This window comes from Micropterus dolomieu, linkage group LG21 (genome assembly GCF_021292245.1).
Source record: "Micropterus dolomieu isolate WLL.071019.BEF.003 ecotype Adirondacks linkage group LG21, ASM2129224v1, whole genome shotgun sequence".
NCBI lineage: Eukaryota > Metazoa > Chordata > Actinopteri > Centrarchiformes > Centrarchidae > Micropterus > Micropterus dolomieu.
The window spans coordinates 8,428,904-8,447,294 of NC_060170.1; the positions used below are offsets into that span (position 1 = coordinate 8,428,904).

Sequence of the window (18,391 nt, forward strand, 5' to 3'; positions counted from 1 at the left end):
GTGACGATTATTTGGTAAGACCAGGCCCAACAGGCATGAGGTAGGCCTGCACGGTATGAGGAAAATATTTAATGTGCAGTAACATTGTTATATATTGAGATGACATATGACTTGTGATAAATAAACACATATTGAAGTTTACATATTAACTGCCTGGTTGTTTTTGAAATTATTTATAGGATTAGAATTGAATATTTTAAATACTGCTAAATGTAATTTCTAGAGCAACATCACAATAGTGAGTGACGTTTAAAAAGAATAAAAACTCAAACATCGGTGCTTCCTCCTCCTCCTCTCTGCTGTTATTCACTGCCTGCAGGTAACTTTACCTGGTCAAAGGAGGAGCGGCTGTTTTGTCTCAGCCAGCAGCTGAGTTCACAACAATGTGCCATATTTTAAGACTACAGACCAGTCTGTGCTTCAGACTAGCCGTGCTTGTATTAAACATTCTACATGTTTACTCTACCCACAGGTGTACTGATATAGTAATGTATTTTTACTTGCGAAGGTTTTATTGCACGTACTAACAGTCACGAGCGGAGCGGTCGCCAACTCGAGTAGTTTGGAGCTCACTTAAATTCACCGTCTCCACCGCGACTGAGCAGCCTCTCTCTCTGCTGGACGCCGTGTGTGTGTGTATGTAGGAGCCGACAGAGAGCAGCAGAGGCTGCAGCCTGATGATAAACAGTCCCGGGCCCGTTTAATACCGCGTTTCGGTGCCATCACTAAAAAACATTTGTTTTCCTATCCATTGCGTTTCAAGTTAAATCAGATTTGACGCTTGAGACATAACGTTACATTATAGGAACCGCTAGTCTCGATAGCAGTATCGATAAGCTCAGACCTTATTGATTCTCGGGTTTGAGAAATTTTGGAACCGGTTCCTTTTAGAAACCAGTAATGATCCCCTACAAAGCGGTCACACAAAAGCTTCAATAACAGGTAACCTGCTGCAAGGCCCTCATCATTTCATTTTGAATTACACATTTATTGGTGCATCTAGCTCAGACTAATTTGTCAAATTGCAACAAACACATTTAACAAAAAGAAACATTTTGCTTTTGGGGGCCCCTCAGGATCTTTAGCTTTAAAATTTAGCTGGTAGAGCTTGTTGCTGTGGACAGATGATTAGGACCTGGATTTTACACTGGTATTCCTACACTTATATGACATTCTGTAAATACTAAAAATTATATACCTCCGCTTTCTCCCCTCCTGCACACACACATTCTGACACCCAAAAGGAGCAATGAGCCAAGGTCAAATAATTTACTATGCTGCAGTGTAATTCATTTGAAAATGTATGTATAATGTAATTGTAGTGAATCTTTTTTATGTTAGTGTCTGTTAAAAAGTTAACTCAGTTGTTTTTAGTATCAGCGTTTCTCGCTGCTTGTTCACCCACAGACATGATCCACAACATTAGCACCATTTCCAAACATCTGCTGGTGGAGTCAGAAGCGATCTGCTGCCTCCTCTGCCCGGGCCTCTTTGGAAATGTGACATGATTACATACAAACACCTCCAGCCAAAGTTTCCCTCTGCCTTCATTAAAGCGCGACGCAGAGCGCTGCTGGCAAGGTGACTCGACCCGGCTCTGCCACGGCCCCACCCCCACCGGGCCGGCCCAGGCTCACACAGCCCCACGCGATTGGCTCAGAGGGCCTTCCGTCAGCTGCCGTGCTGGGTCAGTATGGGTTCAGACGCGGAGCAGAAGCGACCGCGGCTGCCTGCACGGATCTGCTGCTCGGAGAAGGCCTGCCATGAGCTGACAGTCAGTATGTTGGAGGTTTATCATTAGCAGGCTCCAGACGGCCCGACGACCCCTCCGGCTGGACAGGTGATCTCGCTCGGCCGTCTGACTCAACATATGCCCCCGCGGAGCTTCAACACACATATTGTGCCATCATTATTTCATACCTAGCAGGAGCATCTCTGAGCGCAGCCCAGATTTAGATGCAAAAGCAGGTTGCTGTGAAAAGAGTTATTCATTTTTTTCTGCCAGTTTTTCTCTTCTTAGGGCATGGGTTCGGTGTTCAATGTCCAAATCAAAAGCTGGTGTTGTGGCTTTTGGTTTTTATGGTCTTAGCTGGTAGAATACTGTGGTTAGACTCCATTCTTTCACTTCAAAGTCTTTCAATATTAACACTGTTTAAAAACAGACAGAATACACACTGCATCTACCCTGAAATTTAATATGTCACATGTCATGTCAAGTTTTGCCTTTTTGATACCGAAAAGTAAGAAGTCCTGTAAGTGCAGTACCTATGATTAAGTATTATCAGCATAATGTACTTTAATCACAAGTATTGCATCAAGTCTAAAAGGTATTCGTCATACACCATGGCCCCTTTCAGACTGTTACATTATGTACAGTATATAATTTAAAAATTATTACAAATACATAAGCAGAATTTTAATGGTCAAGATAGCTAATTTTAATTTTAACAATTTTAACTACTTAATAGACTACTTAGGTTGGGCTGTGGATATGATCTGGTGTTTGATGTCAACTTTCTGCGGTTGGCAGTTTTAATACTTTGGTTAGTACCAATGCTCAGCACTGTTGTTGGATCTAAAATCTTTATTTGGCAAGATAGTAGATATGTACCACTACATTTATTTAAAAGTACAACTTTTCACTTTTATATTTTTTCATCTCTTTGTTTTAGTACAGTAGTGATTAAAAAAAGTAAAAGGAAAGTACAAGGACAAACTGCATATAAGTACAATAATTGAGTAAATTACCCAAGTCTGTTTTCTAAGTAGGTTTAAAGCTTTTGGAGATACAAATGTTACCGTCTCATGGTTCATTATGACTACTTTTTACTGTAGTGCACACAACTGCCCAAATCTTGCATGTAATATGATTGGACTTATATTACATATACATATGTGGGCTTCCGCTGCCTTCCTGCTCTCTTGAAATAATTCTACACCATCACTGGCATAACAGTCTAATCATCTTACAGGAGTCCTAAATCTTTATCAGCATATATAGTATATTGGGCTTTAAAATTCACAGGGAGCTCACAGAAAAGAGCATCAAGATAAAGCTCTGAAATCCCGAACCGTCAAGCTCTCCTAATCCCTCCACCTGCATTTTCCACAGCCGTGGCTGAACAGCAGCCTTCTATATCGCCTGAGAAGGGGATTTAGTTGTAATGCTCTCAGAAATACAATGCATAAAATCAAGTGTCAACTCTAACAAGCTGTTCTTAGGGCGGATGGGCTGCCCTCTGGATCCGACAGGGTCTGGGCTCTGGCTTTGAAAGGTTAGTGGCCATACAGAGTTGCAGCATTTGATCCCCCAGTTACCTAAATTTCGAAGACAACTGTGCAAATCTGAATAACCTGGGAAGCCAGACGGGCTTTCGGGGGGCAACAGCTGCTTAAGTCCGTACCCTGCCTGCCAGAGAAACTTTATCAGGGGAAGTGGAGGTTGAAATTTTATGGCAGCTAAGCCCCCTCCATCAAATTGCGAAAACAGAACCTTGTGGCACAGCTCAGGATGGATTTAGGAGTTTGCTCTGTGTTTTCTTGGCTGTGAGCGTTAATATAAAAATAGAAGAATGCAAAGACCTTCGGATGCTGCTGTCCTCATGTGCCACTTTCATTCCAATCAGTATGTTAGACTAGAGATCAACCAAATACAATAGTGAACTATTTTCTTCTCGAAATCACAAAAATTCTCGTTTAAACCCACAAATTACTGCAGTGATGCCTGTCGTGTAACGGAACGTGAATTTCTCCAACTTTAGTGATGAAAATGATCCGCGAAATCAGTTTCTATTCTACAAATTGATCATCATGTATCTCTTTTGTATCATTTTGGTAAAATTTCTTTGCAGCAGAAATAAAGAATATTTGCAGCGTCTAAGCTTCTTTAAACACACAACATCTTTTGGGTAATTCAGCTGCTTTATTCTCCTTTCAGATGTCTTTGCATCTCCAAACTATTTTGTTTGTTCAAGTATGGCAGTATGTTACTGTGTGCTGAGCCCGTTTACATATCACACGATGTATAAGCTTGAATGGCGGCATGGTATTATGGTATGGAGGAAATGGCACTTCATTACAGAACAAAATAAAAATTTGTCACAAAGTGTGTTTGGAGTCTGGAAAACATAGCATCTTGATTTAAGTTCATTTTAATGTTGAGCTTTTTTCTTCAGAGTTCTACTCTAGGTTGTTTTGGAGGTCCTTTTTAACGACGATTGATTTGAGGTTCTTTTAGTTGTCTACAGATGTCTTCGGTTTCAGTTAATTGGACCTGATCCCATCATTTTCCTGTTCTTGCTCTGGATCCCGTGCTCACAAAACAACCAATCAGACTGACAGAAGAAAAATAGATTTCACAAACCTAGAGAGTGATTTAAAAAAAAAGTTTCCAGAAAGTCCTAAGTTGTCCTAAGTCCTAAGCTTTGAAATTGATTTAGACTGAAAGTTAAACTGTTAAAAAGTTAAATATAGCAGCATACAGAGTAAAATAATTAGACATGTTCCCAATCTGGGCATAATGGGGATCCAAATAAAGAATGAAGAGTGACGTTGTGGGTTTAAATCCTGTCCTGTGTTTAAATATACAATTTTGTGGGGTAGAGATGCAGTGGATAACACGCGTGCCTTTGGTGTTAGAGACCCGGGTTCAGTTCGCCACCTTGACATGTCCACCAATATGTCTCCGAGCAAGATACTTAGCCCCTAGTCACTCCAGAGGCGTGCGACCTCTGACATATACAGCAATTGTAAGTTGCTTTGGATAAAAGCGTCAGCTAAAATGAATAAATGTAAATGTACAATTTGTATCTTTTGCAAAAAGCATTGTTTGGATTAAAATACAATCCACATCCAATGTTCTCATGTAACTCTGGAGGGAGAGTTCTGATGTTCAGCACATTTATTTATTTAGTATTATTTAGTTACTTCAGCATTTTGTATGCATTTATTTAGTTTATTTATTAATTGATTTCTTTATGAATTTGATTTTGTTATTAAGTAAAGTTTATGGAGTTTATTGAGTCAACACTGGCACTGTAAATATAAAAGTTTATCTTTTACTAGCAAAAAGTAATCAAATTGATCTTTAAGTAGTCAGTGTTTAGGATATAAATGTGTGCAGTGTTACAGCCAAAACCACAGAGATGAACTTCTACCATTCATGAAGGCAAACATCAACTAACAGTGTTGCCAATAACATAAAAAAGAAAAGAAGCAAAGGACAGGTTATGTTCTGTCTGAGCAGCGTTCGTGCACGAGGATTCAGCTCTTGCAGGATGAATTATTTAACTCAGATTACCACGAGTGTTTCCTGCAGCCGGCTGTGTTTAAAGCAACAGCCTGTAACTGCTGCTGCTAATCATAAGCACAACTGTACACACAGCACATAAGCAGATATTTCAATAAAGCAGTTTATAAAACTCTGATAATTTAAGCTAATGTCTCCAATAGCTGGTTTTGGTCTTTTAAAAGCTGTGTGAACTGGTCAGCTGAAAGCAGTAATCAGCTTATGGTGATGCCGTGCCGTCTGTGGACACACGGAGGATGTATTTAGTCCAAATTATATAGAATCAGCAGTTGAAGCTTAGGAAACTTTGAATATACAGTGGGGTCACAGACAAGTTTTTTTGGTTTCATGCAGAAGTTTGAGTGAAATATTTATAATAAAGACTTCGGTAAACAAACACACAGTAAACAATGAATTGATGATCAATGCTTTTTTGTCTGTATTAAGGCCAAAACTAACAATATTTTATAATCTTTTAACATATGTTTGTAGTTTTTTGATAACTTTTGACATTTTAAGTACACTTAATAATCCAGTACCTTTATGTAGGTGAGTATTATATAATTCTTCTTCCGTCCCAAATGGTTTTAACCACTTGTAACAATAACATATCTGATTAAATTACGGGTTCTTATTGTCCTCTTCTGATTCTGAAGACCCAAAAAACTTTTTATTGACTGGGATCAGCTTTTTCTCATATTCAGGAGCACTTTAAGGCCACGTGGGTTTTGATTTCTGAAACTGACTGAGCACTTTGCAAATTTATAGAAAAGGTAGTTTTAGTAAAAAGAAAAATATGGTCATGCTCAGCACTGTAAGTTTTGGAAAAAAGTATAATTTTGATAACAACTCAGAATGGAGTCTACAGAAAGGTCTAAAACCTGCGTCAAGAGAGGAGAGAGACTGTTTAGTTTAGATAGAGGGATATTTATGATATCTAAACATCAAACAAGGAGACAACACTTTCCTTCTTCATCTTCCAACATGGAGGAGGGGTTATTGCATGTAAACACGCACACACACACACACACACACACACACACACACACACACACACCTTAGCTGGCAATCTTGTCACAGCATGCAGACATGGATAAAGCAGAAGGTGTATGAGCGCATTTTTTTTACTAAATGCAAGACCTCATTTTTGGGGCGTTTAAAACCTTGGAGGGATTCTGTGTGTGTGTGTGTGTGTGTGTGTGTGTGTGCGTGTTGCCTCCGGTGACTGACTTCACAGGGGGAGAGGCTGCACACTGTCCACTCCTCTGTCCACACACACTCTGTATAATCACGTTCCCTGTCGGGCCCTATAAATCTGTAAGGGCCCAATTAAAGATCGCCTTTAGCATGTCCACCCCTACCAGCGCACACACGTGTTAAAAAGAGAGAAAAAACAAAAACACTGTTCGCTTTTCATGTATGTATATTTGACATAACAGCGTAAAACAACAACAGGAATAGTCTGACTGAAAATAAAAACAGTGTAAAACTCATAAAAAGGCTTTTAAAAAAAAAGATGTTTTTGGTATTTTGGTTACAACCCACACACATATTTGCAGCTTGTGTGACTTGAACCTGGAAGGTGCTACGTCACTATAAAAAGGCAGTATGAAAGACAAAAACTGTACAATGTTAAAGATAAAAGAAAATGATAAATTACAATTCTTGCACCTTAAATGAGCTGATAATAATGTGCCAAGCAGAGAGTAGTACATGCAAATCAAATTAAATCCAAAATTTGACATGCATGTTGATAAAAGACAATGAAGATATATCAGCAATTGTGGTGATCTACTTTTTTAAAGCTTAAGTTGATTTTAAAGTGATGAAGTTTAAAAAGTGGATGTGAATAACATGAAACAATGTCAACCCTTACTGCAGAAATACAAAAATATTTTTTTCCCCCTCAAAGGCATCAATTTACAAGAAGGCACAAAGAAATTCAAGAATTGTATCTTTTTTTTTTTCATCAACAATAGGTGTTATGAATACCATGGTGTGTAATGATGTGTGGAGAGGACACTGAGGGGACATGTGACGTGTTTTTTGCAGGGCGGCTCGTGTTGTGACTGCTATGTAAATATCTCATTAGTTCGGGTTAATAACATTCCCGTGCTCTTGGTTGTAACATAAAAAAGACAAGATCTAAGTGCTAAAATTTCCTCGTCCACCATCCGTCCAGAAAGAGGCTGATGAGCCTATTAAATGTCAGCCTGCAAAATTATGCAAGAGGCTAAAAGCGTTTAAGTCGGACATAAATACCAGCACACCCCGAGGATTTGATTTGGAATTATTTATGTCCCTCCGATCGGGACAAAAAGGAAACAAAGGAATAATTAGCCTGGCGTGTTGCGCACTGCCCGTCTTGCGCGCGCTCATGCCCACCGAATGTGAGACGCTCACCCATTTCCCCTCAAACTTGATGGTTGTTGAACTTATTTTTAGTGTCATTTGATAAGCTTCCCTGCTTGCACAGAGACATCCCACTGACCCAGCCACTGGTCATTGTCTATACCGCTTCCCGTCAAAGCCGGCGTGCTTTGTCAGGTTTCGACTCGAATATCCATTTTGCATCTGAAGTACGGTATCCGAAGTGACTGGATCATTCGAGCCTTTTTCTTCAGCTGATGCCCCCTTTCCTCCCCCACAGTGTTTCCGCTCACACTAACATCATTTGGGATTGGCGTCATGACAGCGTGCTTGAGAAATCCACAATATATATAAGTATATATCCCCTGCTTTTTTGGGGTGAGGGAGTTGGGGGCGGGGGGTGTGGGGGGACATAATTTCTGGAAATGAACAATACTTATCCGTCCATCGCATCCGTTGCTTTGGGTTTGCGTTTTGGACATGGTACACCGTTACCGCGGTGCTGTGTCCTCCTTTTTCCTGTGAATAACGCGGTAATAGGTCATTCAATGTCAAAAGGCATAAAAAAGAGACAGCCAAGTCTTCACAGGCTGCTGCTTGCTGTTGCCTTTAATTATTTTAATTAAAGTTTGATATTCTGGTGCTGAGAGAACTAGTGAGTTGTGACGCAGCCGAGAAGCCCTCGGAGGATTGGGACGGTGGGCAGATGAGTGTCGAGGCAGCTGTATCTATATCTTAAAAGTCTTAACTGATAGGCCTGTTTATGGACTGTGATGTGCTACGCCTTGCTGAGCAGAGAGCAGACTGCACTGAAAACAGGGGCAAAAAACACCAAGCGCCATGTCAAGGTTTTAAAGGCATCAATCCCTCAAAGCTGGCTGGAGATCATCCTGGTCAGGAGGCTGTCCTGCGGTCGAATAACGCTCTATTAATTTCCTTGTCCCGAGTGCATAATGAAAGGAAGGTGTCTTTAAAAAAAAAAAGGAAAAAGATAAAAAAAACTAAAGGCAAAGTCTTGGAGCCTTCCAGTACCTTGGGGCATCCTGTCTACAATTTGTCATGCGTGTGCACTTCTCAGTGTTAAAATGACAAGATAAGCCAGTCAAAGGGCAGCCGCCAGGCATCCAGCACTGCTGAAGTTGGAGAGGGTTTGTGATGAGACATTGCCAAAAGGCAACGGACTTCTGCACTTGTGAGGCCCACTGGGATTATTCCGACTTCCACGCCAAAGGCAAACAGCCCCTTTCTCTGTGTTTTTTTTTTTTTTTTTTTTAAAGATAGCTTCCGTCTGTGTTCATGAAATTAGGTTTTTCACAGACGGCACAATATGGTCTGAATATGTTAAGCCTTTGGTGCGCACGAAAAGCTAACCGAGTCTGAGTGCTAAGTTCTGGGGCGTCCTGTGTATCTAACTCGACTTTTTTTTTCTTAAATTAAAAACTACTTGGTAATAGAAAATATATATATATATAATAGTAAATAACTTACTGAATAAGACTTAATATTAACATTTCACACCATGTGCTTCAAAGTTCTAAGGGCAGAGAAACAGAGGGGAAACTGTGCATTAAGTAAAGTGAACAGATAGTGGTTTCAGCTGCAGGATTACAGATCTTCAAAAAAAAAACAAAACAACCTGAAATTCTTCTCTTGTCCATGACGATCAGCACATGTTGGTTTTCATCCAGTGGTCCTTCTCTTCTACTGATGCTGCACACGGTTGAAATTAATACACCGACCCTGAAAAGCACACACAGAGAGAGAGTATAACAACTTTTATAATTAAAAACCACCACATAATTCACTGCACTTTTTCAAGACAAGACTTTTTTTTGCTAATTTGCTGATATTTCTAATCAGTAAATTATTTCCTTACCATCGAATTCACAGAAAAACAGTATTTCAAAATTGACTGTTTGATATTTATATTAAAATAATATATATATACAATGGTGTCCACAATACTAAAGATAATGTAAAGATAAAAATAAAATATATGGATGTGTCTATTTTTCATATTATTATTATTAATTCTTCTGATGAAGAAGTAAAAACAAACCAAGAAAACAAAGCAAAGGTGGCAATATTCAATAAACAGTAATCAGTGTACTAATAAAGAAGAGGTCATACAGAAATACATATATAAAACATATGGAGAACATTCCTGACAGTATTATTTCAGGACAATTAAAGTAACACACTTATCCAGTCAGCTGAAAATGTATTTAAATACAATCAAACGAAGCATCATCTGGTGAACCAGCAGCAAACATCCCTGTTCCCTCGCTACCTTTCTGAGAATACTGACAAAAAAAAAAAAAAAAGAGATCTCACTTTGCATGGTCTTACCCAACACGTGCACGTGTGCGTGTGCGTGTGCGTGTGTGTGTGGGCAGCTGTCTGAGCCTCTCAGAGCAGCAGCAGCCTGTTCACCAACAGTAGGCCGACTGGCACCAAGAGGGAGCTCTCGCACAGCGAATCCCCAGCAGCCAGCAGGCCTCCAACCTCACACTCACACACAACGCTGACTCTCTGGCTCTGTCAGTCTGTTTACATGTGCTTACTGTAACCTGATTCCAACGTCATAAAAGGTAGTTAGTAATACTTTATTCATTCATCCGTGTTGGGAAATTTGTCCACTGCATCCTTTGACTAGTTATAAATATTTAGAGGCTTTGAGCCGCATCAGTGCAACAAACAAGGACTAACTCCATGTCCGAGGCCGGAGTCCTGCTCAACAGCAACAGCAGGAGTATTCCTAAAGGATAGGTTCACCCAAAACACTAACACCCCCCCACACAAACACTCACACCAGTATCTATCCATGCACATTACCAGTGCAATGAGGGTGAATAGAATTTTGTTTGTGCTGCACTCAGAGCAGTGAAACATGACTCAACAGCAACATGTTTTACCATAAACAACGTCTCTGTTATGCCAAATAATCCTAATGCCTCACTGTAGACTGTTTTCACTAGGACAATTTCTTGGTTAGAAAGTAGCTCCTTAAAAGGTTAAAATCACAAGTGATAAGCAAGATGGAATTTTCTTGCAATTTCGGTGAACTAACCCTTTAATATGCAACATAAATGTCCTTTTAGGGAAGAGGGAAGGCACACAATCACGCCAACACATTTCTGCAGGAGAAACATATTTTCTTGGCCATGCAGATGCATAACTATATTTCTGCCCCGTGTTTTGCACATGCACATACACAATAAAGACTTGAGACAGAAAGTCCCACTGAGACTGAAATAAATCAGTCTGAATAAAACTGTTTCCGCAGTTCAAAACATAAGAAATCCAATATGAAAGAAATTGTGTGTGCTCGACTGTCCTCTCATTGTGTGGTCAGTCCAAATGTTCAGATCAAAAAAAGATCAAGCTGCAGCATCAGATCACAAACGCAGGCCTCTCATACAGAATAGACCTTTGATAGACTGAACATATCCTGATTGTGGTTCAAAAATAGGATAAAAGAAGGAGAGAAACACAGCTACAAGGACTAACTTCATGTCTAACATCAGAAAAATCAGGCCCTTTCTCACTCAGTACGCCACCCAGCTTCTGGTACAGGCCATGGTTATCTCTCGCCTCGACTACTGCAATGCCCTCCTAGCAGGTCTTCCAGCTTGTGCGGTGAAACCCTTACAAATGGTTTAGAACGCAGCAGCGTGTGTGGTTATTGTTCAGCCCAAAGAACTCATGTCACTCCATTACTCAGTGACCTCCACTGGCTCCCCGTGGCCTCCAGACTCAGGTTCAAGTCTCTAATGCCTGCATACAGAGTGACTACTGGGTCTGCACCCATCTACCTAAACTCTATAATACATGTTTACATTCCTTCTCGGCCGCTACGCTCCTCCAACGAACGCCGCCTGGCTCTGCCATCCCTACACACAAAGCAATCCCAGTCCCGGCTGTTCTCATCTGTGACACCACGATGGTGGAACGAACTACCACACGCCATCAGAGCAGGGGCGTCCCTCTCTAACTTCAAGAAGCTCTTGAAGACTCATCTCTTCCGAGAACACTTCCTCTTATAACACCTCTAACTCCTAACCTCTAACATGCACTTCCTGTGCTCTTCTTCGTCTATCCCCCTTACAATTATCTTGTATTGATTGCACTTTTTGTTAACTCTTACTTCTTTCCCTAGGTATCTACCCCATTGATGCGATTTATGCTATTAGCTCTTACTAGTTTTCATTAGTGCTCTGTAGATCTCGTGCTGTATTTGATGCTTTGTTGATGCCTGTATGTTGTTCCTCAAATGAGTCGCTTTGGATAAAAGTGTCTGCCAAATGAGTAAATCTAATGTAATGGTTAGTGACAAACCGCATGGACAGTAGAATAAAAAGTAAACAAGAAAATCCAAAACAAGTAAATATGTTTTCTGATTTCCTGCAGCGCCTGACCTGATAGCTCCCTGTAACCTCGCTTCTTGTGAATGTTGATGTGCATGCACTGTGCCTCTTACTCTCTGGCTTTACAAATTGATAACTTCTGATTGTCCAGGCGTGATCTCCAAAGACTCACCATGTTTAGACAAGTATGAGCATTTGCTGACAGTACTACTTTGGTTGTCATAGTATCAGTGCAGATCTTGACACATTACGGGCATCCAGACACTGCTGTTATCTGCTCATCTTGTCCCAACAGATGACTTCAACTACTTTATTGAATTTATGGCTGCCCCCCCCTCTAATGCCTGCTGCTCACTGGAGGATTTTCAAATCTTAACGGATTTTCAAAACATGGGATACCACAGACATAATGACAGATTGAACCGATACTTATTATTTTAATCATAAGAACGCACACACCAGACGGTTTAGTCAAGACGCAAGACCACACACTTGCCGTTTACTAAGCGATCTCAGAGTGGCAAGTCCAGGAACTTGGGATCTCGCAAAAACTTGACTGATGAAACGTGACTTCGGATAAAATCAAGCATGGAGGCAGACTGCCGTCGCCAGCTGGTTGCACTTGTGCGTGCTATGTTTTGCACAAAAAAAGAGAATAAAACTGTGGATGAAGTCATGCCTGAGAAGACGGAATGAGCATGGCTTATACACAACATCCGGTTGGTGACGCTTTCTGGTCAGCTCGCTCTCAATAGCTATTGCGGGTTTCTTCTCACTATTCCATCGCTGTTCCTTTCACACTACAGGAAATAATCGGAGGCTCCCTGATTTCAAATTGTAAATGTCAGCGCTCAATTGGGGTGCCTCTGATCTTGTCGGTAACCCTAAGATTATGTCTGTAAGCCCCTCACACTACAGGATAATTTGAATAGATAAGATGTGATGACCAGCCTCAAATCAGGAACACCCCTGCAATTGTCGGGAGGAACGAATCTGACACAAAATTGGCCTAATTATCCTCTAGTGTGGAGTCAGAATAAGTCAACTACACAATTATTGTTATACTGTTAGTTGACTAAGACATTTTTAGTCCATTAGTCCACTTAAGACTTTTTAAGGGAATGAGTGTTCTGTCCTTAATTATTACTAAAGCATTAACACGGTTTTAGTTTTACAGGATCCCTCTGCATGACTACATTAATAAAATTAATTTCAGGGGTGTGACCTAAAAGTGTGAGTGGAAAGTTTGGAATTAGCACAGAAATTTGATTTCCATTCACGTACTGAGCTTAATTTGCATTAAAATGTGCACATGTTTGAGCTGCACATCTCTTTCCTTCTCTCTGCTGGAGAAAACAAAAGCACATTCTTGCACATACAGGCCTCACACAGTCCAGGTGGATGCTGCCCATTGAGGTATTATAGACAGAAATAACCAGGACATTGTCTCCTGAGCTGCAGGGTGAATGCAGAAGTCAGCAGCCAGTTTCCTGGTGTGGGAGCTCTTACAGTATCTGCACTACAGTCTGGCTCAGGAGCAGAAGTGTGCATGGGCCGACTGTGACGAGGGCTTTAGACAAGCTGGAGAATCTTCCATTTCTCATTATTTGGCAGGGCTGGTGGGTGTTTGGTGGAGGGGTGGGGGCTTCGCTCCATCTCTGCATGGTAAGCCCCTCGACGTGTACCCTCTGCAGCTAATCTCACACAGTCAACAAATAAGGCACATCAGATGCTGTTTTGGCCGCGGCCATCAGAGCGGCTAAGTTCAGTGGATTTTACGGGTTTTACAGCGCGGGGGCTCGGTGAGGGAAGAAGTGCTCTCTGCGGCGGCAGAATGGCAGGCGAAGCAGGGGGATCTGCTGCGAGGGCGAAGCAGGTGCAGCACAATACGGTCAAACCCATTCCAGCTCCCCTGTTCCCGGATGAGCGGGGCCTGACTTGGCAGGGAGCGCCGCCTTGTAACTGGGCCATGTTGGAGAGATGGAGGCCCACCTGTGCCACCCGGAGCGGCAGAACAATAGTCTGAATATGTCAGCATGAAATGTCAGTGAAATCTCATCAGACGGACGGGAGCGTGACTGCAGATGGACAGGTGGATGAGTCAGGTGCAAGTAGATGGAGAGGTGAAGAGACAAGAGGAGGGGTGAGGTGGAGGGTCAGAGAGAGTCACCGACTTCCAAATAACGACTTTATAATAACGTTCATTTCAGACAATCCACTGGGTTTCTGTTAAAATGGATATAATATATTGAATGGTGATTATAATGGATTATAAATTGATTATAAATTCCATTGTTGAGAGTAGATTGTTTGCAACAAAAGAATGAATGAAAGAAAGTCATTGCTTAAACTGATTATCTTCATTATCAATCAATCTATCAAACTACTGATGATTAATGGAGTATATTTCAGTCTGTAACTTGTCAGAAAATAAAGTAATACCCATTGGAACTTTAAACAGCCCCAAGTGTCGTCTCCTAGTTGTCTAATTTGTTAAAATAACAGTTTAAAGTGGAAAAACATTGAGTGTATGATGATGTAAGGCAGAAATAAGTTAGAAATTGTCAGACTGACGAAGGTGGAACATACTGCACAAATGTTCGGCATTTTAATTGATTGAACTACTTAAAATGATCAATTATTAAAGCTCATTTTCTCATCAATTCACTGACTGCCCACAGCAACACTAATACAATCATTTCCTGTTTTTAAACGCACTCACATCAAACACAACAAAGAGCTAAAATGCTGCCAAAAATTACAGGATCCTTGCAATGTTTATTCCAAATTCTGTTCTGTAAAATTGTCTTGAGTAGTCAATAATCTCAGCATCTGAAGCCATCCTCCTCAAGTCCCATTCCCAACTCTGCGTGTTGTGGAATTCTTTGCTATTCTAACAGGAGTTGCAGCCACCTACACTGAAGTCTTGTTAGCGGGCTCTCGCAGCGTGTTGACAGGAGCTGCAGAGGTCCACATTTGCCCAGTCCTCAGACAACATGTTTGTCACTTGGACTGTTGGCTTGTAACTTGAGGCAGAGCTCCAGGAGTGAAGTGGAGAGAGTGTGAGTGAATGTGTTTGATTTTGATTCTCATCTCTCGCAGTGTTCGCACCCTGAGCAGCTTGAGTCCCCCAGAGCTGCAACTCTCTGAGGAGCTCTGCTGCACGACATGGTGAGATTCAGGAAACAGACTGCAGCAACTTAGAGCTCAGACCAAACTCTGTGCCATTTTATGTGCGTTTGTTCTCCTGCAATATGTCTTGCTGTGACATACGGCAAGACACACAAAGATTATGACTAATATTCATTATGGTCTTTAAAATATTCTTTGGCAAAGGATTGTGATGGTCCTGTGAGTATTTTTGTTTCTAGTCGTGTAAGAGTTGAGTCAAATATGCATAACAATGTTTGTCAAATCTAACTACAAATCGGTTGCCACATGGGTGGGGTTTTAAGACCTATACACCAAGATACATTAAACAACCGGTTACTATTTAGCTCCTTAACGTCATTACATTACAGGAGGTGACAATGTCCGCGCATTTTGTCTAGTGTCCAAAAAGGGTTATAGGGCAACTTTCTCATTTCCAGACAAGGTGAGACCTGGGAAAAGGTCGGCTGAGTCAACAAAGGCTGGTAGGTTGTGTAAACGTTTCAAAAGATGTCAAACAAACAGGAAATGCTGGTTAGCTTCATGATTTTCATAAAGTGTGTGGAAACTGCAATCAGTTCCAAACTGAACTGCACTGATTCACATGGGAGCGCCTGTTTAAAGCAACCAATCATTTGACATCCAAGAAATGACCTAAAGTGATTATTACTGACACGGATCCAGTTCAATTTTTTCTGCTGGTTGTGGTTCTACATGAGAAGCTCTAAGTGGGCGGGCTCAACTGTAGGTTGCAACTGGACAGGTCTTCCAACTCACCAAAGAAATGGACAGTGAACGTTTTTGTTCACAGCTGAATCCATTCATCGTGCGCAGATATTGAATCTGAGGGTTTGTAGCACAGCGTCTCAATGGTGGATGGAACCTAAACTGTCAGTTGATCTTAAAATCATAACATCAACACACTTATGAAACTCGTAGGTTGTAGTATCTACTTTTTTCTTGACTTTCCTTCTAAAATTCAGAAAAGAATCTAGAAATCTTCTGTGGTATATAAATTAAACAAAATTACAACGGATAAATTATGTTGCCATGTGTTTGTCTCTTCATGACGCTCAGAACGAGTTTGAAGAGAGTCTCCAGAACAATTTTTGGGAGACAAATAAGGAAACACAGATGATGGTGAGTTAGCTCCCTTCCAAATGTTTGAATTGGATTTTTCTATTAATTGATTGTATAGTTTGTCACATTTACAATATCAAAGACAAGAAAATGCACGAAAGAAGGAATCCATTTAGGTTACAGATAGAATCTCCCATCTGGACTGTAGTGTGAAAACACTTGCAAGCATGAGAGTTGTAATCCAGTTGCAAGATGCTTATTTTGCAGTGATAAGCTACAGGCTTTGAAAGATTTTATTACCAGAACTGAGACTTTTTTCCACATTAGAGCTTTGCAGCCTATACAGTAGCTTAGTTCATCTAAGGCTTACTTAATCCAACAGCAACAGGATGACTGCAACACTCACATTATAACACTTGTCTGTTGTTGTGACAAAATGTTAATGAGCTGAACTGCATATTTACACTGCAAAGTATTCATCTGGTTGTAGATGTTCCACTTTTTACTGCATTAACTACCTACAGTATGCACTGCTTCTTCACTTTCACCTGAAAAGGTTTGGTTTTGGTTTCTCATCAGGTTTCAGAAGTAACATTCTGGTAATAATACACAAAAATAATCATTGCTCTATGTGTACAGTAATATTAGGAACATCATACATTTTAGTGGTACTGTTCTATAAGGTTTGTAAAAAGATGGACTACTGTATCTCCTTCAGGACAGACCATTTTCCATAATGACTACTAAATGCATTCTGTGACCATTTAAATAAAAGTACAAAAATATATTAAAGGAAATTATCCTTGGACACCGAGGACTTACTGTGAACTCCTTTGTGTTAAACAATCAGTAACACAAATCTTGTGACATGTTGTTGATTCTGCGTGTTGCAGCAAGTTTCTCCAAAGCTTTAAACTTCAGTTTCAACTCTGATCTCTGTTTAACTTTAAATTAACAACTGAGATCATTTAAAGTTAAATCACTTAAAAATGGCGGCATTTTTTAGATGGACTGAGCGAAATAAAAAATAAAGGAATAGTTTTTTTTTAATTTTTTCTGTCATAGAGGGCTTTTTAAAAAAAAATAAAAATAAAGTCTTTCTGGGTGTCAATGTGGTTAACGGGCTATGATGTGTACCATGTTGTTACATATCCTCCCTCTCTCTCTGCCTCCCTCTCACACTTTATATACACTACCAATTAAAGAAAAAGATGGCCAAAAAGCAAAGCAAAAAAAGCAAACGTTCTGGTTCACCATCACGTGTGACGTAGAGTTACAAACAAAGGTCAAAATCCTGGAGACTATAGCAGCAAAGGTGCCATTTAACTTTAAATCCATCAACTGTTTTAACAATCCTGGGTTTAATTTTAAAGGTTTATTGTAAATCTGTTGAATCAAATAAAAACTGAAAAACACATTTTTTCTTAAACTCATCCCTGTTGGTGCTATCCACCCCAAGTACCCCGAGTACAAGAAATCAACTTGTCAAAAAAAAAGAAAAATGAACAAAATAGACGTGTGAACTGTCCCCGCCTGTCGGGCCTCAGCCACCAGACATGTGTTCTGTTTTACTCTGTGTCCTCTGCCACATATTGAACAAATTAAAAGTTCAAGTTGGAGGGAGAAGCACAGCTGCACAGGGACAGAGGAGAGAGCCAGGGTGTGAGCAATCCTCCCTCCACGAGGCTGCTGGCCCTCTTCTCACAGCCCCTCGTCCACACGCACACTGCCCACACAGCTCTGCCATCTGGCCTGCTGGGAAATCAGAGCCACCTGAGACTCGGCCAAATACATGATGCTTGCTGACAACTCAGGCATTTATTCTTATTGTAAAGAGATGAATAAAAATTACACAAGCACATAAGGTAGGACATTAAAAAAATAAATAAATAAATAAATAAAGACTCCTTTCACTGTGACGTTTAGCAGATATCCTGGAAGATGCTGGAAAAAAAGTGATGCCTTCAGAATGACATTTTTTTCCTGTTCCCAAGTTTACAGGAAAAAAACAATCCTTCTATACTTAATATCCATGCTATAATTGCCTCCATCTTTACATGTAAACACTAGTACATAGGACTGTTACACATTTGAACAAGACTAGGAATTCCATAAAATTTCATTCTCATTGCACTTT

At 40.5% G+C, this 18,391-nt stretch overlaps 1 protein-coding gene across 1 annotated transcript in view; it reads right to left on the reverse strand.

Moving 5' to 3' along the window:
* Positions 1-6,692: 6,692 nt before the first annotated feature.
* antxr2a (ANTXR cell adhesion molecule 2a) overlaps positions 6,693-18,391 on the reverse strand; it is a 78,593-nt gene continuing 66,894 nt past the window's right edge. Inside the window, exon 17 of the mRNA XM_046035283.1 lies at positions 6,693-9,397. Coding sequence (XP_045891239.1) covers positions 9,359-9,397 — 39 coding nt within the window. The 3' untranslated portion in view covers positions 6,693-9,358. The remainder of the gene's footprint in view (positions 9,398-18,391) is intronic.